Genomic DNA, 27741 nt, shown 5'->3' with positions numbered 1-27741 from the left:
GTATTTAATGCACCAATCGAATTCCTAGTTGCACCTGTAGCTAATACGGTTTGGGAAATATAGTTTGCACGTCAAGATTAGTTTTTTTTGCGTTGATTTTACAAGGTGGTCGGCAAATCAAGATGTGGACGAACAAAATTACACAAAGTACGTGAAATATTGACTATTGATTTATAGAGCACTTATGCTTTATTTGAGAACGAGATTTTAATTCGGCTTTATAATGCTTCGATTTTTATTCATTTTGAATGTTGAAACAACGCTCGCGTATTTTGTTTTTGTTTTCGGTTAGAAACAATTCGGCCTGAACAGCTTTTTAACCTGTGATTAACTGAACTGATGCAATAAAATAATAATTAGAAATATGCCTACAAGATTAAAAATAAATATTAACATTGAATGACTCTTTTCTCATGATACTGGATTTGCATTTATTTCTGACGATTAATTTATTGGCTTGATCTAAGCACTTACTAAAACCAAGAATAACAAAAAAAATACTTTTTTTGACTTAACCGTAACATAGTAAACTCGCAAAGTTTCGCGGAAGGAGATAAAATTAAAGAGTGATTGAAATATGAACATATGCTCTTTGCGCGACTTTGGATTTATTCCGTTTTGTAAAAAAATGATTACTTGAACTGATGGTTCTAGGTATTTCAGCAATTACATTTTTATAAATACAATAGATAAGGTTGCTTTATACCTAACCATTGTCTACTATGTAACCAATTATCTAGTCACTGCTAAACACCTTTTTTTTAACGACGTCAAAAATCATCAAATGACCCCTTCCGCTGTGTGTTAGCAGCGGTGAGGGAGTGTCAGACTCTAACTGACTAAAAACCGTCGTAGGCATTTTGCTAATCACCTCAACTATTGACATGTAACTATGTAAAACTTCTTTAATTACACTACACTTTAATGAGCTGATTTGTACATAGTTTGTGCTCGATGAATCATGCACCTTGTATTGTATCGATAGTTTGCACATCACTATTGCTGAATGTAAATCTTTGCGAATAAGTTAGAATTATGGCAAAATATCATAAAATCTTATTAAGTTTTTTTAATGATAGTTTTATTTGGTTTTCTAACCGATTAAAACTGGACCAAAACATATTCTTACTGAAGACTGTACCTAATATTATTAATTCCAATAACGTTTTTTTTTTTTTTAATAAAAACTTACTAAACATTTTTCTAGCATGAAGCTATTGCTAAATAAAATTAACTACTTTATTTTATTTAGTTTTTTTTTTCTAACAATTTATTAACAAATGCATTTGCTTTTATACAGATACGCGCAGATGAGAGGTGACCAGCTATCCCGGTCGCAGACGACCAACTCTTACTCGACTAGAACTCATTCTGCCTCCCGGGATGACCTGCCCATGAACTCAATTAAAAAGTAAAATAACCTTTTTACCTCGGTATCAATCATTCGTATAGAATATTGTCTGAACTGGATGTTAGAAAACATTCTCGAACCATATAGTAAAACAATATTAATAGTATGTGACATGGAAATTTGAACTTTATCCCTTAAAGATAAGGTTCAATTTTTAAACGTTTGCAGTCAGACAATATCGCTAGTTCACTCTTTCCACTGCAAGCTGTATTGAGCTTCAGATTGTTATTATTAATTATAAATATTTGAATAAAATGAGTGTTTTCTTGTCTCTAATTAATTTAATAAAACTATATGATAAGAATATTATTTTTGACACACTTCTGGCAAATTTAGTTGACCGAACAATTAATTTTTTCTCGAGTAGACAGCTAGTCCTAAATAATTATCACTTAAGTACTTGTACTCGTAGTTTTAAGTCTATTTTATATTGCACACGAAAAACAGTGTATTTATATATATTGTGTACACTGTTAATCACATCTAAGTAATTTTTTGTTTGTTTTTAAGAAAAATAAAAACTGTAGCTTTTCCTTTTTATCAAGTTGACGATCTTGCGCTTTCAGCAAGGAAATATTTATCTTTTTTTATAAGTGTTCAAATGTTATATACCCATATCATATGCTTAAGATTTACCGCACACTGAATACTTTTAGTTGGCCGATAGTTTATTTGGGCTCATAAATCAGTATGAAGATGCATGGTAGTGCGTACGTTACAAAGATCAGGTATATAACCAGTATCAGACCGACTGAAAACTTTGATTGGAATCAAGATTTTCTTTAAAAAAGCCAGTCATCGAGTTGACTGTCGGCCGACTGTTTATTCTGCAGTGGGTACGATAAATACGCAAAACTAGCATTTACTAGCAATAAAGAAGACGTTATTTGACATTATAATATTATCTAGTTCTTATGATTTACATGTAAAATTACTCCACTATTGGCATTGGTTTTCTATGTATATTTGTTTCTTTGAATTCCTACAAGAGCTAGGATTATTTTTTTATTTATTATTTATAATGTATTTAAATGGTTTTGATCTCAATGAAATGGTGGTTTCACTGTTAAAGAAATGAACATCACAAATAATCTTTGTTATAATGTGCATGTATGTACGAATGCAACTCATGACATGCTTAATATGGTGGTTTGCACCTTAACTCACTAAATAAGTATAATTAAACTACAACTGTGTATACAATACAAAACGTTGAACATACAGTGTAATTAACAGTGAATTGCACTGTACTTATTCGAATACATAATTCAATTTATTGAGTAACGGTGCAAACCCTAAGTATAATAATTGTATAACTAATAAATGATCATCATTTTGTCATATTTGTGTTATCTATTTATTGGGCTGAAGTTACTCATTCACGACCCACAATGAAGAAACTTAATATACTTATTTTGCTGCAATCGCAAAAACGTTTAAGTGTGAATTTTATTTTTGACTCGATTCATGCCCTCTCCTTCATCCCACCATAATTTTTAATATCACAGAACGAATTTGTAGATAAAACAAACGTCGAATGAAAGACAGTTACATGCGGCAGAGATGAGAATGTTAAGAGGAATGTGTGGTGATACGCGAATGGATAGAGTGAGGAAGTATATAAGCGGAAGTTTGAAAGTGGCGCCGGTAACAGAAAAACTGCGAGGAAACTGGCTGTCATGGTATGGGCATGTGATGCGGACGAATGAAAGTCATGTTGCGAGGAAGGTGATGAGTATGAGCGTGGACGGATATAGTGGAAGAGGAAGACCAAAGAAACGATGGATGGAGTGTGTGAAAGTAGATATGGTAAAAAATAATGTTACTTGTGAGATGACGGCGGATAGAAGAGTATGGAAGAAGAAATAATGCTGCCCCGACCCCAAATAAAATTGGGATAAGGGCAGGAGGATGATGATAAAAACTTTGTTTATTTCAAAAAGAACCTATTCCAAAGTTTTGACTACAATATAATATGAAGAGTTAAATAAATATACAGATACATTATGAATGACAGACATATATGTATATTATGTCATAGTAACACCTACACATACTTTGTGGAACAAGAGAAAAGGATAAGTTAGGACAACATGACCTTTGGGTTCCAAACTAATGTCGTACCTACCTGTGCTCGAAAGTGACCTATATCATAGTAAATAAAAAAACTCAATTTTTCCGCAGTAAATATATCAGGCACTTGCAGAATAGAGGTATAAAAATAGTGTAGTACAAGTAAAATCCATAGATTTGCGGGAAAATATTGGGTTCTTCGTCATATAAAGTTAATTACAGATTTAATTACCTAAAATGGCTTAGTGCCAGACTTTTATTAAATCCGAATGACGACCTATGACCTGGAATTTAGCAGAGACTTCTACTGAGTAGCAGTCGCATTTTATTTCGGGAGTGCCCTCTCACACGCACGACCTCACCCAAACTACAGCTGATAATAATAATTTAATTACGTCCAACGGCCGTTCTGTGGACGGATAGAAATTGATATTATCTACTAGTATGAGGCTAATGTCAAAATTCTACCCCTAATAATTAAATCAACGGATAGACAGAAAATTGGGAACAACTGTAAGGAAACAAAACAATTAAATTAATCGAATAAGCTCGAAATATACGTTCGTACAGTTACCGGTTTGTGCATATATTTATTTATATATGCAAGATATTAATATACATTTATTAAACTTCTTCCGAAAACATAACTCTTGTTTTTTTAATTTCAATCGAAAAAAATTGAGGATTTTCCCCGAATTTATTAACTCCGTCATCAGATCAACTAATTCTCATTAAGTTGTAAATGCATACAATTTTTGGGGATGTCATCATCGAATTCGGACCCGAATTAGACCACATAGTACGGAGTTTGTTTGTAGGTATGCTTTTTCATGCACATGCAACGAAAAAAATTCGACGATTGACAACTCCATTTTTGTTAAAGTTGGATGGCTATAACATACTGAGGGGCAGGTGGATTACCTATTACTAACCCGCAGCCCCGGATCTAGGGGGGAAGGGGGGGGCAAGCCGGGGCCTATGCCCCGGGCGGCAAATTCAGGGGGCGGCAAAATCAAGCGGCTGCCAAATTCACACTTCACAGACCAATGGACAACTCATCATTTATTTAACTTTGACCACGGAATAAATAAAAGCACAAGTACAGCAATTTCATGGCCATATCAACTTGTCCGGTACCCGGAGCGCGGAGTGAGATATGCTGCACGACTGCATGAACATTTATTATTCACGAGGCGAAGTTTTAGCAAACTAAAACTGATCAAAAATTATTTGCGATCATCTGTGAGCCAGGAACGCTTATCGCATATTTATTGTTATTTTAAATCCTACATCACAGACTACTATAATAGTTAGTATAATAGTTATTATAGCGCCTCGGTCTCAGGGACGCCACGGGATCCCCCACCTCCAGGAAATTTCGATTAAATTACACCCGTTTGATAAGGAAGTTCAACATTGTATAATGATATTGACAAGCAAAGTTTCTAAAAATTAAATTATAAATTAAAAAAAACCCCCGACCCAAAAAAGTACGCAATTATTATGACAAAATGTTATCTAGACACACGGCAGTGTGTCCGCCAAGTTCGAGCAAAAAAGCGACACACCGGCCGTGGGTTATATTACACGAACCATTTCGGGCCAAATTCGACCCCCTTGTAACTCAAAATCTATTTTATTTACGCATATCTTTCTAGTATCTATTGAGACCCCCTCACTTATCTAAAATACAAAATTTCATTAATATACCTATTGTAGGTCTTGAGATATTGACATCAGAAAATCGCTATTTTTACTACCCAAGTAGCATTTTGTTCCATTTAAGAGTACACATTTAGTTCACAGGTGAACTTAAAGCATTACTACAGTTCACTCGTGATGTATTAGCTGCATTATTGTAATTAATTACACCTATGCCTGTCTAAGGGACTTACAGGAGTGTAGAGTAATACTTTTATACGGTTATGGGTGTTATATTACTCTAACAACTATCCTTTAGTCAGCTTTCTGACTAAGAGCATTATAGTAGGGTAGAGATACGGCAACCGCTGTTTAACGGCCTACTTGTTCGATGTTATAGAGCTAACATTTTAACAGAACACTTCTGGTCATTTATAAAGCCAAAGGCTGTTATGTCTACTTGTCTTAGACTGTTATACAGCCAGTAGCTGTATTAGGACTTGTTTGTGATACTTAAAATAACCTTTTTTTTACTATCTGTACAGAGGTGTTTAAATCATTCACATGTGGACTGTAGGCTGTTAGAAGGGCTATATAACAGTTCACATAGCCGTATTTCATTTCCACCATTTTGTTCTACGTAACCTAAAATATTTACCAAATAAATCTACAAGATTAATGCAGATTTATCACAAAATACGCAGATAGAGCGAATGAGTTTTGGTTTCATGTTAAAATTAATTACCGTAGTATAATTATAATGCCAATAAAATATCAAAAACTGAAGATGTAAATTTTCCTCTCAGCCAGTTTTAAATATTTCAAAATGAATAAAGCGTTTTTACAGAGGCGCGTGAAAATTTTAATTGTCAATATGTATACATTTCACGATAAAGTTGCATTCCCATGGCATTAACATGATATAGTATATAAAACAGGTACTACCGCATGTTATTTTATAATAATAATCCGCCGGAGTTAGTTTGCCCCGAATCCATGCACTCCTTACAATTGTCAAACTAATATATGAAAATGTGGAAATAATTTAGGACACAAGTGAATTTAAGGTAGCTTACTGGAGTACTTTTGTCCGATTTTAACTGTGAAGGCTGTGTATTTAGCCACTTATTACTCTTTATTACACTCATGCACGTTGAATGGTTCACACTGCGTTCCATATAGTGCCGTAAGTCAGCCTTAAGTCCGATGTTACTACTTAAACTGCTATTATAATGCTATTATACTTCTAATGTACAGCCATAGTGAACTTAAGGCTGTCTAATTTGTGCCCAAACTGGTTCAATAAAAGCATTATATCAAGCTATACAGCTCATGTACAGCTGACATACACAGCTTGTAGAGTACATGTGAACGACTAGACATCTTATATAGAACCCCGAATGCTACTTGGGTATACACTCACTGACTGACTGATTCACTGACTCACTCATCAAAAACCTAGACCACTTCCAATGGTCGTATTGACTTGAAATTTGGCATGGAGGTAGGTCTTTATGTCAAGGTAAAGGGAAAAATCTGAAAATGGCCAAGTGTGAGTCGGTTTCAAAATAATGAAGGTGTTTTATACCCGGTGTAAATTTATACCCCTAAGGAACTAAAACTACTAAAGGACTATGGGCAAAAATGTATGAAGCCTGGGCTCACCCACCAACAGAGATGAGACCACTTTGAATATACTTGTAAAGCACTAAATATAAAGATTTAAACTCATTTTTGCGAAGAATCCATGGGGTTATTTTGTTATAAATATTTTTCTCCGACCATAAATAAACTAATATTCTGCAAAAAGTAGTGCTGTTATGGCAGTGTAGGTTTTGTTATTGAACACCTTTAACTAGTTTTAATTCCAGGTTTAATGTATACATAAAAAATAAAACAGCTGCTAAAATTATCAGCGTTAAAATTATTTTTGTTAACATTTCAATCAATATCAATAATAATGTCGTCTAAATATCCTGCGGTGGATTAAATTGTGAGTGCCTGCCTAACCCTAGATACCATATTATTGAAATGATATGAGCACAACTTCCTACTGAGCGTCTACCTGTTAGACACGAGCAGTAATGCTGAGCGATGGCATCTCGACCCATTTCGTTTCTGTTAACCAGAATGTATACCTACGTAATATGTAAACCTATTTAGGTGCATATCTTTTTTTTGCCATGGAATTGAAGGTAGTGCCCATAGTAACAATTTTAGTACAAACAAAAACCTTCACAACGGCATATGCTATAACTCTGTTGGACAATGAGCCCAGTTTGACTCATGGTCCTTTATCTATATTTATATAATATATCTTCGAATGGTACAAAGGTTTGTATTTAGTCAAAGTAAAGTAAAAATCTGAAAACGGCCAAGTGTGAGTCACTTTCGAAAATAACGAATGTGTAACTTTGATCCACGAACATAATATATGATAACATGTCATGTCAGTCAGTTGGTAAATCTAGTCCATTTATTTAATCTAGTTCATTTCTTTGTAAGAAACATAGTGCATATAAAAAAATCTAAAAGATAGTATAAATGAGACATTTCTTTAACTAACTTCATCATAAGAAAAAATAAAAATAAACAACCTTACAAAAATAAATGAAATCCCACCCAAAACAAAAATGTGAAAGGCTGCCAAGTTAAATAACAAGTAACATCATTAAATAGTTGCTTTTTAATGATGTTACTTGGCAAGTTTTAATAGAAAATTAAATACTTGATTCATTGCGTTTAGTAGGTTTATAACGGTGTATGAAAACTTGCCAAGTAACATCATTAAAAAGCAACTATTTTTAACTGAGGTATGTGTATGGAACTTGGTACTTATTCAGATCTCACTTCTTTTATAGGCGAAGCATTCCCATATTATCGAACTTGGCAGTCTTTCACATTTTTGTTTTGGGTGGGATAAACGATAAACCCTATAAAAAGCAAAAAATAACTTTAAACACTACGTAAGTACCAACTAAAGCATGTCAGACTAAACAAAATTTTGACGTTTATGACATTTTTTCATAATAATTGCGTACTTTTTTGGGTCGGGGGTTTTTTTAAATTTATAATTTTATTTTATTTCATGGTTTTTTAAAGGAGCTCCTTAATTTTTCCTTCTTTTTATGATGGGTTCGCTATATGCGATCTCAGCCAAAGGAAGCTGTTTAACAATCCTCATGACAAACTGGCTCTGAGAGAATTGCACAGAGTGAGAAACAATAAAGATTAACCTTTGGTGATCCAGGGTTATATCGGGTGTGTCGTTCATAATCACATTAAATGAAATGCGTTAATATACTGGTTAATATATGTCCATTAACACAAAGAAAAAATAAAAATACGTAAAAATAAAAAAATGAATTTTTCAAACAAAGTAAATAGAATAAAAATGTGCGAAAATTAGAACACCATATAAAAGTCAGTCATTACAAACAACTGTAATTCTCCCTTGAAAACTGACAGCTGTCAACTTGTCAAAACATTCGATACTCCTGACTTTATCTCTGCTTTACACATGATGTTGTACATTATAAAAACGAAAAATTACTCCTGTGGCTAAACCACTGAATGGATTAGGTTATTTTTTTTACAATTCGCCATAGAATATCATAAAGTATATGCGATAGAATTTAATGTGATTGTGAACGACACACCCGATATACCATTCTAGGGTTTCATCCGCCCCATCCCATTTCCAGCATTAGGTTCTCGTCAATTAGAAACATGAAGAGAACTAGTCAAGACAAATTAAACGAGCCCAAACTCGATGGGTTTACTAAAAGACAGTTCAGGGTTACGTCTCCTATCTTCGTGTCCTAACAGCAGACCAGCTCAGTGGTTCCAGAAGACATTAGTATTTCAAATTTTAGATCCCACATATGCTTGCAAGTAAACTGAGCGTGTAACATTCCTATCACACCTAACAAACGAGCTGATGACCTTGAAGACCTGAACCGATTTCCACCAAACATAGCTAAGAACACTCCCGAATGACATTCCTTTCAAACAAAAAAAACCGCATTACAATCGGATCATCCGTTTGGGAGCTACGATGCCACATACACACACACACACCCACACACACCCACACACACACAGACACGTCAAACTTATAACACCCCGTCGTTTTTGCGTCGGGGGTTAAAAAGTCGCCTTCGCTTTGTTTGATTAATCATTTTGATTATTTTTCACTTTTAACATCCTCCAACTAAGTGAAAAAATTCGACTAAATGACACTGTATTATTTTTATTGACGCACCGAATCAACGAACACAAATGGAATTCGCTCTAATCACGTTTTCTTTTTATTTGTACATAATTCCCAGTTTAATTTGTGAGTCTTCAAACAAATAATTTAGAAAAGGTTGCGTTCACTGTTGCGCTCGCTACGCTCGCGGCTACTTGTTGCTTTATAATGTACTTAAACAGGTAGGTACTTTTGTGTCGTAGGCTCATTTAACCAATATCATTAAGATGCAATTCCTAATTTGAAAAGTCCTCCAAACTAGTCCTGTCATTAACTTTGACATTTAATTAATAGAAAGTACTCTAACAGCCAGTTTCTTCATCAAAAGTAAAAGCCAAAGTAAAAATCAAAGTAATGTCTAAAGTAAAAGTAACGGTCAAATTCATTTTTTCTATTAGTTTTGCTGTCACTTTAGCCTTGAAAAAACGAATTTGACCGTTACTTTTACTTTAGACATTACTTTGACTTTTACTTTTGATGAAGAAACTGGCCGTAAAGGGTTTAACTTAACTTAACTTTGCCGAATACCGCCGATAATGCCGAATAGCTTGAGGTATATATGTACATATTATATTGTATGGCGAATATTAGAGTGACATGAGTGTTGTTATTACAGCGTTTATCGTGTACTTCTCCCTGCTGTCTGCATTCTTCTGGTTTAACGTTATGTGCTACGATATTTGGTGGACTTTCAGGTAAACACACATAATATAATTATACATACCTGTATCTACTAGTTCCTATATGACTGCCTCGTTAGTCTAGTTGTCGCGCAGTGCAACTGTTGTGCATGAAGTCTCGGGTTCGATTCTCAAGACGGGCCGAAATCCAGTTTTATAGATTCATTAGTTGATATGCAGTAGGTAAGTAAACGCTGCGTGCTTAGGCCTAAAACGTATACAAGCGACGTAAGGCAGCAGGCGTGGAACGGCACAGACGCGATTTGAATTATATCACAAGAGGCGCGGGACAGGCAAGAAACTTTCAGATGCGGCATTTACAGGGTGACTTTTGTGCGATAAGATAGATGTGTTCGTCTTCAGAAGATGAAGATGCGTTTGCTTTGCTGCAATTAATTAATGTGCAAAGGTCCAGAAGATATTGGGTGCACCCAGTTTGGAAATTGTCACAAGAACACAGATATTTTAAAATAATGGAACAATTACATGTCCTCTACTTAAAATTGATTGGCATTGCAGAATCCCATTGTAGGCTATATTTTAAAACTTTATTAATTGTATTAACTTATTATTTTAGTAGTGTTTATTATAACTTTCCAGTTGTTCGTCCAAGTAAGGCCAGCAAAACCGCATAAACGGTTCAAATACTATTCATTATACGCGTTTGGTGTGCCAACTGCGCTCACCGCCCTGTTGCTGTTGTTGTTGTTGGCAACGTTGGAGTTCTCCGAGTCTCTTCCAGTGCAGCACCCCCTGCTACCAATGATTAGGGTACAAGGCTGTTTCTTAAACAAAGGATAAAGTAGCTGATTATAAATAGCACTTAAGTTAAGCCAGCGGTGTGCGGTTGCACCTAACTCTAGCTGCTAAACCTACGGAAGATAACCGTGTGTGATCGGCTGGTTTAGCGGGCTAACCAGTAGCCGCGCAATGGTATTAGCTGTAACATGTAAAGATAATACACATATTTTATCAACCCATTTGACCATAGAACACAACCTTATGATACTAAGTTTTTAATATTTCCAGGTAACAAATGATTGGAGGCTTGCCCATTGTGATTCTCTGTGTGGCAAACACGACATTCTTCGTGCTGACGGCTTTCAAGATAGCGAAGATGAATCGAGAGACACAAGTGCTGCTGGGTAGAGAGAGCTGCGCCAATGACCAGCGAAGAAAAGACACACAAAGGTTAATTATATGGCTATTGTATCAAAATGTAACCAAAAACTGGAGCTGGGCCAAAATTGCAAATTGAGATTGTCAAAATTTTGCAATCCTGTTCCAGGTTCACTATTTACGTCAAGTTGTTCATCTTGATGGGGATCAACTGGATCCTGGAAGTGGTCAGTTCCTTCTACCCTGATGCTGACATCTTCTGGCAATTTTCTGACGCCTACAACGTCCTGGTCGGCCTCATCATCTTCATCATGTTTGTAAGAAGAAGACTTGGAAGACTTAGAGGATTGTCTAGTTTCATATTTGCTTTCAAAGGTCGATAAAATAGCTATATATTTATTTATGAACAATCATCAATCATGTATTAAATATTTATTTCATGACACATCAGTGGCATTACCTACCTCTACATTCATCGAGGTTTCGTTCAGTCCTATCTACATAGTATAATCCCCATACCATTTCTGTTTTCATCACTACCACAATAAAAGAACACCATTCCATTAAGTCGCAGACATGCCACATTTAGGCATCGTTCAGACCAAACGTATTGTCGGCCGCTGACTGTGAGCGCGCGTTACGCAGTTTATTGCTTTTCCATATATATTGAAATTGTCGTTCACACCGAACCGACTATACGCTATTACGTCGTCTGTTGTCGCTGACTCTCAGTGGCCGATTATTTTACTACGCGACTATGCACGGCGGACGCGGATTGGCTACGCGGACGCAGTTGCCGAATAGCGCCGCTCCGCCGCGCCCGCACCGCCGCGCGCCTCGGCCGCAATACACTCGAGAAACAAACTTCAATGAGGACAGACGTGACACGTGACACCTCGCGATGTTCGACACCGAAAAGTTTATTGCAGAAGTACATTCTAGAAAATGTATTTGGAATGCGAATTCAGACGAATTTAGTGATAGAAACTTACAAAGATGCGCTTGGGAAGACATAGCATCTGTTATGTATGAAGATTGGGGGGTTCTAATACTGAGCTCTTTTATGTGTAGAATAGTCAGCCGCTCAGCGTACGCATCTAGTGTGAACCTACACGAGCCTATTCTTTTGTTCACACATGTAGCGCATCGTACGCGATAGCTTATTGTCGGCTTGGTGAGTACGGGTACTGCAGATTGAGTCGACGTTCACACTGGGGCAGACAGTGAGTATACTCACAGTCAGCGGCGGACAATACGTTTGGTGTGAACAATCCCTTACTGTCTTTTTTTTTAAACACATCACGCTTACTCTCTGAGTCTTCCACTGATTGTTACAAAATTCCAATAAGCACACCTCAATCTTACTTCCAGGGCTAACCTCATACATTTCTTCGGACATTGTCATCAATGTGAGTTGGCTTTCTCCGCCCGGGTTCGTCCATAGCATTAGTCCACTTTCCACAGGATTGGATCTTTAGTCTCAAGCTCTCTTGGCATTTTGCAAAATGAGTTGGCTCCATTTTTTATATTATTGAATTCATCGGCAATAACCCTCTGTGTTGTGGTTCTTGTAGGATGTTCCTTCTGGTTTCTGAACTAATGGATTTATTTTACACAGGTTCGCACAGTTGAAAGGCGACCAGCTGCACACAACACAGACGACTAATGGCGGATTTTAATGACAATGAAATTTTTTCAAAATTTTCCTTAAACTTTAGCCGATAAAGGGCGTCAATGCACTTCCCAATCCTCTGGTGTTACGGACAACAATACATTAATTGTTTACCATCAGCACATCTCTTCTTTGCTTCTTATCAAATAAAAAAATAACGAGGAAAGATTCTTATAAACCTAAATGTAATTTTAGCGTACACCTACTATTTGTGGTGCAAAGTTTTTGCAAGAGGTCAGAAGACGGAAAAGACTGCTGTAGTACCTACTTAACTTTATTGTCTTAGCATTTACTCGTAATAAACAAGTTATTATTTTCATCATCATCATCATCATCATCATCTCAGCCATAGGACGTCCACTGCTGAAAATAGGCCTCCCCCTTTGATCTCCACAGATACCTGTTGGATTATTATTTTGCATGGTTTTTATTATTTAACTTGACAGACAAATCCTGTGACAAGAAAGAAACAGACAAGAATCCGTATTTAAATTGCGCTTTATACTATGGGTCCAACCCCTAATGCTCATTTAATATTTGGCCACAGTAATAATATGCTTTGTGGAACGAGAGAAAAGAACAAGTTAGTAAACTTTCGGTTCAAAGGACCATGCGTCAATCTGTACCTATTTTCTAACATTGCTTAATAGTAATGAAACCCATGTCATGCTCTTGACGAGCACTTTTACAGTTCTTTGGTATACTTTTAAAATGGTCGGAAACACCATGTTCAGAAATTAAGTACTCGCTAAGAGCTTGCATAGGCGTAGGTTTGATCATTATTGAGCAATGGTGAAAAGTGGGTACAGTTTGCTGGAAGAACCTGGAACTGGAGAAACTGGAAGATGATCCATATAAGCGTGCTAAGAAGTTACCTTTATAAGAGCAAATAATGATATTTTAAATTAATTTTGCTACAGTAAATACATCAGGCACTTGCAGAATATACCTCTAGATACAAATAGAGTATACGATGAGTAAAATCCATACGTCCATTCATAATATATTTTTATTATATCGCATAGATTTCATCACTATTGAGCAATGTTGAAAAGTGGGTAGTTTGCTGGAAGAAGCAAGGTTTAGCTTTAAAGCGTGCCCAGAAGTTACTTTTTTTGTAGCAAATAAAGATATTTTAGATTAATTTTGCTACATTAAATACATCAAACAGAATATAGATACAAAAAGAGTATAGGACGAGTAAAATTCATTCGTCCATAGTCCATCCATAATATTAAATGATTACATTAATTAAGACGCCACCGTGATTTTGATAGCCGTTTGCCATGCCAAATTATAGGACTACCAGCTTACCAATGGATCTGAAATTTTGATATAGGTAAATTGATATCTTTATCTAGATTCTGCCAGAACGAAAACACGATACTTACTGATAATTTTACTCGATCATAATTAATTCCGAAAACACGTCTAAAAAAGTACTATTTTTGAAACTACAAGGAAGTTACACTATCTTTATGTTTCAAAATTACTCTAATATATTTTTAACATCAATATTAACGTTCTGTCAAAGTCATTTTTCCATAACTATTACCAAACATTTTTAATTAAAGTTTTAAGATATTGGATTTTTTGAGCGGCAGCGATCATGGTAGACGCTACGCAATACTGAACCTTATGTCCGTGCTCTAGCGATTGATACACAATGTGTACGGAGACGAGCCAGTCCGGCGATAGCCCTCGTCGAGGTTGGACCTGTGCATGTTGTCGCTCCGGCCGTAGGTATAATAATTTGTGACGATAACTCAGATTTGCGCGCGGCCCTATGTGTGCGTCGGCTTGTAAATATACAACTTTCGTTCGTGTGACAGTGACGTCGTCCGAGCATGACGAGTTCTTATCGCTTTTTGTTATGGGTACAGTCGTTTACAAAAATGTCTAGTTCTTCACGGAGAAAATGTTTTAGGAGTCAGGTAGCGTTTCAAAAAATGAAACAACATTCAAAGCTTTTTATTATTACATCTTACAGTTTTTCATTATTTTCTCATAAGTTTTTTCAAATTAACATTGACAGTATCTAAGAAATAAATGAGGTGAAATATCTAAGATGAATTAAATACTCCTTACTATTTTCTAGCTCGGGGTACGAGGACAATAAATAAAAGTGTGGACTTGATTTTTCAAGTAGCGATTCAGAATCATTATAAATAAATAAACATTTTTATTGGGTATTAAACAAATCAAAAACTAACTTAATAATTTCAATAGATATTTACACAGATAAATAAACATTAACCGTCTTACCACAAAAACTTTTAAACGTCAGTTTATGCCTTGTCTAAAAAAATGTCAACGTCAAGTGTAAAACAGGGTTTAAAGTTTTTGTAGTAAGGCCCTAAATTACGTAATAACTGTTTTTCCTTAAACAGCCGTAACCCCTAAATAACTGTATTTGTACCCGACTGTACCTCTTGTCACGCACACAAAGTCACTGTATATGTACAAGGGTTACCCACACATAAGGCCGCGCGCAAGACTGAGTTCAACTTACACTACGTAAACATAAGCACTCTGAGAACAAAAAATCTATGGAGACCGTGTTATACTATAAATTCTTTTTTTTTACATTATATTATTATTTACATTTCATCAGTTTAAATAAATATGTTTGAAAATGAATTACTTAGATTCATTACTTCTTTGATACCTTACACTTCACTAGATACATTTTTTAAATGGTTAACACACAAGATCTGCGACGCTTTTATTCCTTAACCACTTAATTTTTACTAGCTGTTTAACGCGATTTTAGCCGCATTCCCCGGGAACTTCTTCCTGTGCCCGGATAAAATATGGCCCACATTCACTGAGGATAGTGTAAATCTCTAATTGTGAAAGCAAATCAAATCAGTTAAGCAGTTTCAGAGCTTATACAATCCACAGAAACAAACAATCAAATCTTCCCTCTTTATAACATTAGTATAAATTATTTAACACTAGTCAAACCCTTTCATTTGATACCCATATTGAGAGAGCTATAAAAAAACAATGCATTCAGCATTTTCTGGCGGTGGCTATCTTGGACTTTAAATAATATTATACATGATTCTACTAATCAAGCCCTTTCATTTGATACCCATACTGAAGGAATTGTAAAAAAAATATGTTATTCGCCATTTTGTGGCGGCGGCCATCTTGGGCCGATATTCACCAAATAAAGCTAGGAACACTCCCGATTAATTTTCATTTCAAACAAAAAAACCTAAATACATATCGATTCATCCGTTCTTGATATACAAACACACATACACGACACACCACAGATACATACACACAACCATACGCGTCCAAATTATCATATTACTCTTCATAAAAAGTTTTCATTACAAATAATTTTTGTAAGTACAACAAAAAAAAAATCCGATCAAAAAATAAAAAACGTAGGTAAGTTGCGGCTCCCTATCTTCCCTGTTCGGTTCTCCTGACCCCGCGCTGACCTCGGCGTGTGCGATTGGCGCGAAATTCAAATTTTACACATTGAGTGAAGAGTATAGCTTGCGCGACGCGATAGACTCGGAAGTGTAGTGGGCGGAGCTATCTAAAATCAAAAAATCCGCGGTGCGGTCTTAAGTTAGTAACAGTTTATTCACCTTACAAGCCAGAGTTTTCTCCAATCCACCTGACGGACGTTAACTGCTACTGAGTAGCATTCAGAGACGCAAACTTTACCAGCCCGCCCGCCCACAAAAAAGTGCTTTAAGAAAGTTTCTAAAATCCACATAGCGATTTTGGCCTGAACTACAATTGATAACATTATTTCAATTATGTCCAACGGTCACTCCCAATATTCTACCTTCCTGTTAAGTAGATAATATAAAACTATTCCTAAAATTTGATATTATCTACCTACTTGTATGAGGCTAATTTCAAAATTCTATCCCCAGTCAGCAAAAAAACATTTGAAATCAAGAAGAAGCACACAAAATTTTATTTTTACTTTTTATTCATACCTACCTACTTACCGAAGCAAGTCTAACAAGGAACTTTTGTCAAATAAACAATACAGATGAAAGAAATCGAATGAGCTCGAAATAAACACGTACCGGTACAAACCGGTATGCACAAGCATAATAATCGTCTCACGAAAACACGTTACCTACTTTTATAATTTTGTTTTTAATGTCAATGGCGAACAAAGTTATAGATTTTCCTCGACATTTCTTAAAAATGAATGCAATGCATGTATCATGTAACTAGCTAAATGCAAGTCCCCAAATACAATGAATGAATGTACAGACGAAAATGTAAATGTGCACATATCAACCTACCTCAATCAACATTTTCAACCTTATCACAATAGTGGAAGGTTAATTTTCGATTGGTAAAATTTTACAGAATCGTAGGCCTGCTGGTATCTGTACGTAGTCATACTACTGAATTTCTTTATCAAGGATGCGTTATTTATATTGATGATAAAATATGCAGCCCATTTCTTGAATACCAAATCTCTACTTTGAGGATAAACTTGTGAACACCTGCATTTTTGGCAACTATTTGATAGGTACTAAATCTGTTTCTCAAGATGCTATGTGATATAATGCTAGCTTAGTTTCAATAAGGCTACCAAGCCAGGCGGGTGTGAAATGTTAAGTTTGTTACAATGATTACATTCATATCAGTGATAGCATTTTGTGTAATTATATCGGAGGTTGTATCAGATCCTCAACTTTGCGTTTATCAAAAAAGTGTCGAACTGGTGAACAGGACTTACAATGGCATCACATTTGGGGACGATGAAATTATACTGAGTAACACAACTGGAGAGGAGAGAGGATGTGTGTGTCTCAAGGGAACTTGTGCCAGGAAATGTTGCCCATTTGGATGGGTCTACAATGAGCCTATAACGGAATGTGTTCCAAGTTCTTATGTTTTCGATCCCCCCGTCGGGAAACAGAAATCTGGAATAATAGAAGGATTCAACGCAACGAAAGAGTTTATTTTCATGATTGGTAGAATGAAATGTACTGGAGATAATGAAGTCAGAATAGCAGCAACACCAGAGTTTCCAGAAATGCTTTTATTAAATGTGAGTTTCTATCGTCTTAAAGAACTGAGTAAAATAATAGGTGTCGAGAACTTTTAAGAACCTTGATTGCTCTTGCCACTGTAGTTTTTGTTTCTTAATGTTATACTACACAAAAATACTAATAATATATAACAAATTATCAAAGTTTAGAAAGATCAAAAACCCCAGCACACTCTTTCACAGGATGGCAACCTCTATGTTGGAATTCCAAACAAAATGCTGATCATCTACGAACCGGATAAGTACTGCATTGATACATTCCTCGAAGACGATGAAACAGCTCACCTGGGCGCCTTGATTTGCTATAAAGGGAAACCAGATCCAAAAAACCATGAAATTAAAAGTAGTTGTAAGTACAATAAATATAAATGCGAAGCTCATTTTGACATACGGGTTCGGTTAATACATAAAATTACCCCTTTCCGATTAACGGCCAGTTTCTTCATCAAAAGTTAAAGTTAAAGTAATGTCTAAAGTAAAAGTAACGGTCAAATACGTTTTTTCAAGACTAAAGTGACAGCAAAACTAATAGAAAAAACCGGCCAAGTGCGAGTCGGACTCGCGCACCGAGGGTTCCGTACAAATGCTGTATAGATAAAAAGTGAGTTTCGCGCCAACCGTTCAGTTTAGAACAATCATAGTTATGGTAATTTCGTGAGAGTCAAAATAGTTAATATTTTTTATTTTATAATAATATAACTAAAATAGTAGGCCAGTACCTTGTAAAAGTTATTTTATTGAAGTTATTTATATACAACATTTTATAGTCATCATTCAGAAATCTGATTGAAAATAACGAATTATGTCTTAAAGGTCATGGGGCATATCTGACCCGCTTTGTAAAAAGTGGCGGACATGAATCAAAGTAGTTTTAAATCGTGGAGAATGGTATGACGTTTCTTTGAATATAAATATTTTATTAAAATTCCATGGAGACGAATGTCCAGGATCGTTTGAAAAATATAAAAGACAAGCAGTTTCAGAGGAGTGTACAGGTTGCAATGCTAGTTTTTATTGTTAAAGACATTTCATAAAGAAGGAAGGTGCCAATCCGGATGACCAGGATTTGATGAGGATCTGGAAACCCTGAGAAATCGAGGGCGACTCTTGAATATTGTAGGCACGCATCGAGTCATAACCAGACATGTGAGTGTATTTTTGAGGGTACTGGTAAACAGTGAAGGTTTGGAGCTGATTTGATTATGGAGACTACAGAGAGTCAAGGGCACTCCCGAACGGTATGTTGCAACTACCACGTGTTTGGGCTTATTTTATTCGTATTGGTGACTTTCCACAAAGATGGGTTTGACTGCCATTGTGGGATCGACAGCTAAGATCAGATATAGTTATGGGAACTCCTTTACAATTTATAACGTAACCTTGTGTTGGAGCTTATTTTATTTTAGGTGATGAGAATTCACTACTAACTTGGGTTAAAGCAGCCATTGCAGGAATGGGATCTTTTATTTTTGAGGGATTAATCACCTAAAGAGCCCCAGTTTCAGGTTTTTTTCGAAACCGCCTGACGACTTGTAGCTGTCGAATTGTAACAACGACTTCTAGAGAGTAGGATTCGGGGCTGCTGGCTTTACGTTTCTAGAGCCTTGGCAAAAGCGTAATTCTGTACCTTTCTTTGTTTTATAAAGTCGGCATTATTTTATTTTCTAGCATTTTACAAACAAATCCAACTTCAAACATATAAAAAAGCAACAAGAAAACAAAAGCAAGGAAGAAATTAAAAAGATGTTAGGTGCATCGGTCTAGAAGTCGGTGTCTAGAGGATGCATCTATATTTATTTAACCACCGAGATCTAGACCGATGCATATAAACAGTTTTCTTGTTGTTTTAGAAGTTGTTTTTTTTTTTTGTAAAAAGTTTTTATTTTTAACTTTGTGAAAAGTTCTCGTCAATACGAATAATATAAGCCCAAACACGACGTAACTAAAACATACCGAGTTCTCTCGACTTTCTCACGTCTCCATCATCAGATAAGCTCTAAACCTTCACTGTTTGATAGTATCACCAGACATACATCTGAGAATCAAGTTTTTAATCCTATGCATGCCTACAATTTCTGATAGTTGCCCTCGATTTCTCAGGATTTCCATCATCAGATCCTGACCTGATGACAATGGAATTAAACGGCGAGTATACTCTTTCACTACAAAGAAATGATTTCTCAAATCCGTCAAACTTGGTCGTTTAAATTCCCCATTGAAATGAGGAAAATATTTGATGTTTACACCTGATTTTCTCTAGATTCCCATGGTTCACATTGATGCCACTAATGCCATAGTAAATCAGAGCCTTTATCATTATACTGTGCTATATTTCGTTCCTATCCGCCGTGGGTATGGTTTTCATACTAAGGTGCCCAATGACCTTTGAATGATTTAAAATTTTTCACAGTTTAGAGGCCATTATATTTAAGAAGTGTTTGATATGAATTTCACTTTTTATTCAAAACTTTAATATCTCTACGCGTTCATGTGAAAAAGGGTAGGTACTAAGTTTATAATTATGAAATAAATATTTTATGTCATGTAAGCAAAAATAATATTTTAATATTTTATGTAACTTCAAATTTATCATTTTCGCAATTTTTCCTTTATCTGTACTATATAACGTTGCTTCGTGCCGAATTTTAAGATTCTGAGTTCACGGGAAGTACCTTGTAGGTTTTGATTCCCTAGCGTGTGACGGAAATTCGTCTAAGGTGTCGGTAAAACTGCTGTATCTTTTGATCGCGTTAACTTAGAAGTTTGATTTTTTCATTGCTTAAAGGGACAATAGACCTAGGTATTTGGTATAAATTTCAATTTGGTACCTTTATTCGTTCGTGAGAAATAAGGTAGTAAGTTTCATTTTATTAAAATATTTTTATTATATTATATAACAAAAAAATGAGATTTTCGCAATTTTTCCTATATTTGCATTATATAACAATGCTTCATGCCGAATTTCAAGATTCTGAGTTTACGGGAAGTACCCTCTAGGTTTTGATTCCTTTGCGAGTGTCGAGAATTTGTTGAAAATATCGACATAATCGGTTGTATCTTTTGATTGGCTTGGCTTAGAAGCTTGATATTTTCACAGCCTAAAGGGACAATAGACCCGAGTATTTCATGTGAATTTCAGCTTGATACGTCCACGCGTTCTTAAGATAAAGGGTCTTGACAGACAGACAGACAGACAGACAGACGGACAACAAAGTGATCCTATAAGGGTTCCGTTTTTTCCTTTCGAGGTACGGAACCCTAAAATTGAATTTGACCGTTACTTTTACTTTAGACATTACTTTGACTTTTACTTTGGCTTTAACTTTTGATGAAGAAACTGGCTGTAAGTGATCTTATTAGAAAAGTGGCAAAGATTTGCAGCTTCCGCTATTAAAAAAACGTTAGCTTTCATATATTTCTATTTAAGAATATGAAAAATCTACTCTACTGTATATTTCCAATATGGAATTTATCAACCGACATGTTGATGATTCAGATTTTTTTCCAGGTATGCTGATCTCGTGTTTCTTCATCCTTCTGACCGTGGCAGTATATGCGTGGATACCAGAGCTCCGCAACCTCCCTGGCATGGTGCTCATGGCATATCTCCTCAGCTTCTTCGTGAGTTTTCTGTTTCTGGCAACAATGCAGATCTTGATAATGACCGATGATATCACTCAGAATATTTGCCTTGTTTGCAGTAAGTTCATTATATGTATTATTTTTCCTCTGTGTATTTGGAGTCAAACCAAACATGTGCTTAAGTATAAACCAATCCCCTTATTAAGATAGGGGGAACGCTTAAAACTTAGCTGAAAACCATTTGCATGTGGTCATGTATGAGGAACATTAGAGTGCCATACCTATACTATATAGGGCCTAAATTATTGAATTCCCAAATGTTTTGTGTTCAAAGTAATTAAAGTGGGTGTGTTAACATGAGTGTTGTTATTCCAGCGTTCATCGTGTACTTCTCCCTGCTGTCTGCATTCTTCTGGATGAACGTTATGTGCTACGATATCTGGTGGACTTTCAGGTAAATACTAATAGTATACATACATTATTATATACCTACAAGCCACCATATGACACCCTCAAACAAATGGTTTTTCTATTGACAAAAGCGTTCATAGAACATAGGAATACCAAGTGTCCGACTACCAATAGCTTTTCTATTGTGCCTAGGACCGATGCCTCTCAAAGTATTTAGACATTTTATAACCTCATAAGCACAACTTCTATACATATAATAAATCTGTAAAAAAACTTTGTCTGTACATTGAATATATTAAAAAAATAATAATTGGGTGGGGTTTAGAAACAGTGCAAATCCAAAAAAAAATTCTGTCTGTATGTCTGTTTGTTTGTACACGCTAATCTTCCGAACTACTGAACGGATTTCAATGATTTTTTCTTTGTTGTATCAGTATTAAGCCTGGTCAGCATTAGGCTATAATTTATCTTCGAAACTTGAGACCAACAAAACTATAAGAGATACAAAAATGGTGCCATAGCAGAAATTGTTTCATGTGATGAGCATTTTCAGCTGAGATAATAAATTTGAAGATCTGGAACACCTGATGTGGAACCCCAAGAGCCCAGCTTCTCTGTACCATATTCAGGTATGACGTTTTAGCAAAAGTTGTTCAATTTGATAAGCACTTTTTATTGACTTATACAAATTGAAGATCTAAAACACCTGATGTGGAACTCCAGGGCCCTAGCTAGACTATAGCATATAGAGGTATGACGTTTTAGCAAAAGTTGTTCAATCTTATAAGCACTCTCTGTTGACTTATAAAAATTGAAGATGTAAAACACCTGATGTGGAACCCCAGGAACCCAGCTAGACCATAGCATATAAAGATATGACGTTTTAGCAAAAGTGGTTCAATCTGATAAGCACTCTCTGTTGACGTATAAACATCGAAGATCTGGAACACCTGATGTGGAACTTCAAGAGCAATACTTCACTTGAAACGTATAGAAATTAATGTTATGAAATAGGTACCTATGGTGAATCAAAAAAAGTAATTAGTCCGACTTTTAGATAACCCTAAAATAATGGACACGTATTTTTTCTTTTCTCCTTCTCACAAGCAAATAATAACGAAGATATAATACGCTTGAATTTTGTGTTAAGTCACTGCATAGTACAAATTTTACATACCTAGACGTGGCGTCACGAGCACCCACTCTCCGAATTTGTTTCGTTATATATTTCTCATTATTATTTTGTATGTTCGATATAATCGAATTTTTGGGAGGCAAACGTTAGGCCGAAGCCAATACGCTGAAGCCTTTTTGAGACAACTTTAATGAAATGGTGACACAGAACCGACGATTATCCCTTTATACACTATAGAAATGAACGCAAGGACAATCCCCGGTGGACGTCGTTAAAAAAAAAGACAATCCCCGGTTCTGTGCTATATCTACCATTGCTAACTGTGGATGAATACTACTTGGGCTATTGTGATGGGATGCTAATGGACTTGGAATGGGGAAACTATGGGAACTATGGCACCTGTCGATGACAATGTATTAGATACGTATGTAAAAATGGCAGGTGGAGACTCGCCAGCTCACTTACTGGGCCCCCGGGAATCAGTCACTGAATTGCAAAAAGAGGGCAATAGGGACATGAGCGACTGAAGTGTGAGGATACCTCGGCGGATTTTAAACGCAGATTACGCGCTCCCTGTGGGTCACTTACCACGAGGCACCTATCCTCCAAGCAGGGCTACTAACCCTGCTCTAGCGACTCCACTCTGGACGGCCAAGCCAAGCCAGAGGCGTGAGACCTACCCCCGTCATGGTTCACTCCGACCGGCTGGAGATGGGGGACAGTATACTCTCCCTGGAGAACTCAGTATATATGCCCGGGGTCGCTACTCCCCGTCATCAACCTCAGATGCCTCATTATTATTGTCGTTATTATCTCAAGAGCCTTTGTCCCAATTGTGTTAGGGTCGACTTCCAGTCACGATGCAACTGAGTACCAGTGTTTTACAAAGAGCGACTGCCTATCTGACCTCCACAACCCAGTTAACCGCTCAACCCAACATCCCTTGGTCAAACTGGTCAGACTTACTGGTTTCTGACTACCCATAACGACTGCCAAGACAGCCGGAACCTACAATTTAACATCCCCTCCAAATAACGGTCATTGGTATCCAAAATATACGTAGAAAGTACATACGAACTTAGAAAAGTTGCATTGGCAGGTACTTGCCAGACCTGGAATCAAAGACGCACGCTCATACTTGAGAGATTGGTTCTCTACCCACTAAACCACCACGACTTCCACTAAGTTATCACGACTATGTCATCTCAGTAACATTTAATGTTTTTTTTTAAATATTACACGTATTAACGTGTAATATTTTTGCCACACACAACTTAAATGAGGATTAATTAGAATCACTACTTTTATCCCTATGGTCACGTCTATTGCGGTTCAGTTCTCAGTGCTCATGGCCAAGTCAATATTATTGTAATGTGAACAAAACTATTGATATAGTCACAAAATATTGATTTATTATTACAAATAAAGTAGAACAGGACTTGGCTTCTATGCGATCTCAAAACTTTTTACGGTGGAGGAATTGCGTAGAGGATTTGCTTTTTTTTTACATTTAATGTTTTTGGTGGGATATCATTTTGCAAAATATTTTTCCTATACCTAATCTTACCTTCTAGTCAGAAAAACACGACAGACAGGTTTTACCTATGGACTCATCTTAGTTTGAATGTAGTAGGTAACAAGTAGATGTTGTGTGCATTATATTTATAATAATCAGGAATCCATAATATTGCAGCAACACAAACCTTCAACATTCCTCACAAATAAATTAACTACAGAAAGTACTTCTTTCCTTGAAATAATCAAATTTAGGTAATTTTATTTTTACTAGATAAATATTTCTTTCGATGCAGCATGATGTTTGATCCCACTTAAAAATTGTTTAGCGTTTCAGTATTAGTATTTTACTAATACTCGAGTGTTCAGTTGTTAAGACTGAGATTTTTTATTTAATTGGTTTTTATTATAACTTTCCAGTCGTACATGCTGCAAGAATAGCCAGGTACTGCCAGAAAAGCCGCATAAACGGTTCACCTACTACGCATTATACGCGTTTGGTGTGCCAACTGCCCTCACCGCCCTGTTGGCAACGTTGGAGTTCTCCAAGTCTCTTCCAGTACAGCACCCCCTGCTGCCAATGATTAGGCTACAAGGCTGTTTCTTATACGGTAAGTTGATAATACAAAGGATAAAGGGCTAGACAATCTGTTGATCGTATAACTCTTGCACCAGTCATTTCAAGTCAAAGCTACGTCGTTACCACCTGCCTAGCCTTTTTCCCGACTATGTTGGAGTTGGCTTCCAGTCTAATCGGATGCAACTGAGTATCAGTGTTTAACAAGGAGTGCCTGTCTCTGACCTCTTCAACCAAGATACCCGAGCAACCATACCTCTACATTAGTCACTGAAAACTTTGTTTAAGCTGATCATAGTAGCACACACTATGTAAGTTTTGGCAGCGGTGTGCTGATGCACCCAGGTCTAGCTGCTAACGTTGAAGGCTGAACTTACCGAAGATAGGAGACACATTTAAGTTTAAGTACATGTGACTGGCTGCTTAAGCGGGGTAACTAGTACCCATGCTTTGGTATTAGCATTATATGTATAGATAATACACTTTTTTTGTCATTCCATTTGACTTTAGAACACAACTCATTTGCTATTAAACCCTTAATATTTCCAGGTAACAGCAGGTTTATATACTTGTACGTGCCCATTGTGATTCTCTGTGTGGCAAACACGACATTCTTCGTGCTGACGGCGTTCAAGATAGCGAAGATGAAGCGAGAGTCACAAATGTTGCAGGGCAGGGAAAGCGGCACCCACGACCAGCAAAGGAAAGACACACAGAGGTCAGTACCTAAACTGCCTATCTAATATTATTTTTAAATTATATGGCTATAGAATCTAAAAATAAAAATTACTAAATACCATTCCACACTGGGGCTGGGACCAAAAGTTTGAATTGGAGATTAAGAAAATTTTGTAAACATGTTCCAGATTCACTGTTTATATCAAGTTGTTCGTCTTGATGGGGATCAACTGGATCCTAGAGGTGATCGGCTCCATCTACCCTGAACCGGATGCTTTCTGGCAATTCTTTGACGCCTATAACGTACTGATTGGCCTCTTCATCTTTATCATGTTTGTGTGTAAGAAGAAGACTTGGAAAATGATCAAGAAGAGGTTCGTCTAGTTTTGTATTTGCTTTTTGAAGGACTAGGATATAGCTATTTTTTTTTTAAATAACTATATAATTATTTCATGATACATCAACGGCAAAAGCAAAAAAAAAAAAAAATACCAATGCAACTTTTCTAAGACTGTATGTACTTTCTAAGTATATCTTAGACACCATTGGCTGTGTTTCGGTTAGCACGTTAAACTGTAGGTCCCGGCTGTCATTGAACATCCTTGGCAGTCGTTACGGGTAGTCAGAAGCCAGTAAGTCTGACACCAGTCTAACCAAGGGGTATCGGGTTGCCCGGGTAACTGGGTTGAGGAGGTCAGATAGGCAGTCGCTTCTTGTAAAGCACTGGTACTCAGCTGAATCCGGTTAGACTGGAAGCCGACCCAAAAAAAAAGGCTCGGAGGATGATGACATCAACGGCATTACATTTATCAAGGTTTCTTTCAGTTTCATCTAACACGATTCCCACACCATTTATTCTTTCGTCACTTCCTCAAGAATATAATTTGTTTCCCTCACCAATTTCTCTAGCATCCGTACCATTCCATTTAGTCGCTTGCAAAAATGCCATATTTCTTTCTTTCTTTAAACATTAAACATGCTTAATCTATGAGTCTTCCAGTGATCGTTACAAAATTCCAATAAGCACGTATCATTCTTACTTCCAGGGCTAACCCCTTGCATTTCCCCGCCCATTATCATCGTCGTTAGCCTTTTTATCATACCACTACAGGGCACAGGTCTTCTCTCACACAGAGAGGGATGCTCGCATTAAGCAATGGTGGTGATAAATGCTCATCACCATTGCATAATGCGAGTTGGCTCTCCTCGCCCCCGGGTTTGTGCAAAACCTCAATCTACTTCCCACAGGGTTGGATATTTAGTCTCATTTTCTCTGTGTATTTTGCAAAAAGAGGCTACATGTTTATATTTATGTTGATGGCTGTTTTAGGGCGTTCCTTCTGGTATCTGAACGAATGGATTTATTTTTATACAGGTTCGCACAGGTGAAAGACGACCAGCTGCACGCAACATATACGACTAATGGCGAATTTTAATGACAATGTTAATTTTTAAATCCTTTCTTAAATAAATCTTAGCCATAGAATTAAGGCCGTCAACACACTTACCTATCCTCTGGTGTCGCGGACAACAATATATTGATTGCTTACCATCAGAGTATCTCTTCACATTCTTCGTACATCGATGTAATTTAGAGGTCAGACAGTCCGCTGTACCTGCTTAACCATATTGCCTTTACTTGTAATAAACTAGTTATTATTTGCATGGTTTTTATTATTTAACCTCATCTACAGATCCTGTGACAAGAGAGAGATAACAAAGTAAAGTAAATGAATCATGTTTTATAATGTAGGTACCTAGAATACAAGAATCTATTTATTTGTTACACTACTCCACGCAGGAGCTTAAAAAAGCACATACATCATCATCACGAGTGTAAATTCTCTGAGCACTCTGAGAGGCGATACCACCACTTTCAACACAGTCAGTGTAGGAATTAATAAATAAAATTATAAGTGTCAGGATTGCAACAATTTTTTTATCTTAT

At 36.3% G+C, this 27741-nt stretch overlaps 3 protein-coding genes across 11 annotated transcripts in view; all 3 read left to right on the top strand.

Annotated features, from left to right (window-relative positions):
- LOC124645528 (G-protein coupled receptor Mth2-like) overlaps positions 1-2851 on the top strand; it is a 69350-nt gene extending 66499 nt beyond the window's left edge. For all 9 annotated transcript variants that reach the window (XR_006986250.1, XR_006986246.1, XR_006986249.1 and 6 more), the window contains one exon: positions 1301-2851. Coding sequence is in view for 3 of the 9 variants with exons in the window: in XM_047185334.1 (XP_047041290.1) it covers positions 1301-1415 (115 nt within the window). In the remaining 6 variants the exon portion in view is untranslated. The remainder of the gene's footprint in view (positions 1-1300) is intronic.
- An 8242-nt stretch (positions 2852-11093) lies between these two features.
- Positions 11094-11559, top strand: LOC124645526 (probable G-protein coupled receptor Mth-like 3). Its single transcript, XM_047185330.1, has 2 exons — positions 11094-11248; positions 11346-11559. The coding sequence occupies exons 1-2, from the start codon at positions 11094-11096 to the stop codon at positions 11557-11559; spliced, it is 369 nt and encodes a 122-aa protein (XP_047041286.1).
- A 5910-nt stretch (positions 11560-17469) lies between these two features.
- LOC124645529 (G-protein coupled receptor Mth2-like) lies at positions 17470-27458 on the top strand. The gene is made up of 8 exons (XM_047185336.1): positions 17470-17895; positions 18079-18244; positions 21404-21595; positions 21853-21931; positions 24959-25149; positions 25665-25833; positions 25982-26167; positions 27169-27458. Exons 1-8 carry the CDS (start codon positions 17470-17472, stop codon positions 27227-27229), a joined length of 1470 nt encoding a protein of 489 aa, XP_047041292.1. The 3' UTR covers positions 27230-27458.
- The last annotated feature ends 283 nt before the right edge of the window (positions 27459-27741 follow it).

Source organism: Helicoverpa zea, unplaced genomic scaffold (genome assembly GCF_022581195.2).
Source record: "Helicoverpa zea isolate HzStark_Cry1AcR unplaced genomic scaffold, ilHelZeax1.1 pri_000016Farrow_1_scaff_4_deb, whole genome shotgun sequence".
Lineage (NCBI taxonomy): Eukaryota > Metazoa > Arthropoda > Insecta > Lepidoptera > Noctuidae > Helicoverpa > Helicoverpa zea.
Note: the sequence above shows the minus strand (reverse complement) of the source record. Positions and strands in the feature narration are given on the sequence as shown.

What these genes read in the sequence shown, in the direction of transcription:
- LOC124645526 (XM_047185330.1), top strand. Translation starts at nt 11,094, where the DNA reads ATGATTGGAGGCTTGCCCATTGTGATTCTCTGTGTGGCAAACACGACA. An exon ending in CGAAGAAAAGACACACAAAG is followed by an intron (nt 11,249 to 11,345) that starts GTTAATTATATG and finishes ATCCTGTTCCAG; the next exon opens with GTTCACTATTTACGTCAAGT.
- LOC124645529 (XM_047185336.1), top strand. Translation starts at nt 17,470, where the DNA reads ATGATTACATTCATATCAGTGATAGCATTTTGTGTAATTATATCGGAG. An exon ending in GAATATTTGCCTTGTTTGCA is followed by an intron (nt 21,596 to 21,852) that starts GTAAGTTCATTA and finishes TTGTTATTCCAG; the next exon opens with CGTTCATCGTGTACTTCTCC. An exon ending in ACAAGGCTGTTTCTTATACG is followed by an intron (nt 25,150 to 25,664) that starts GTAAGTTGATAA and finishes TAATATTTCCAG; the next exon opens with GTAACAGCAGGTTTATATAC.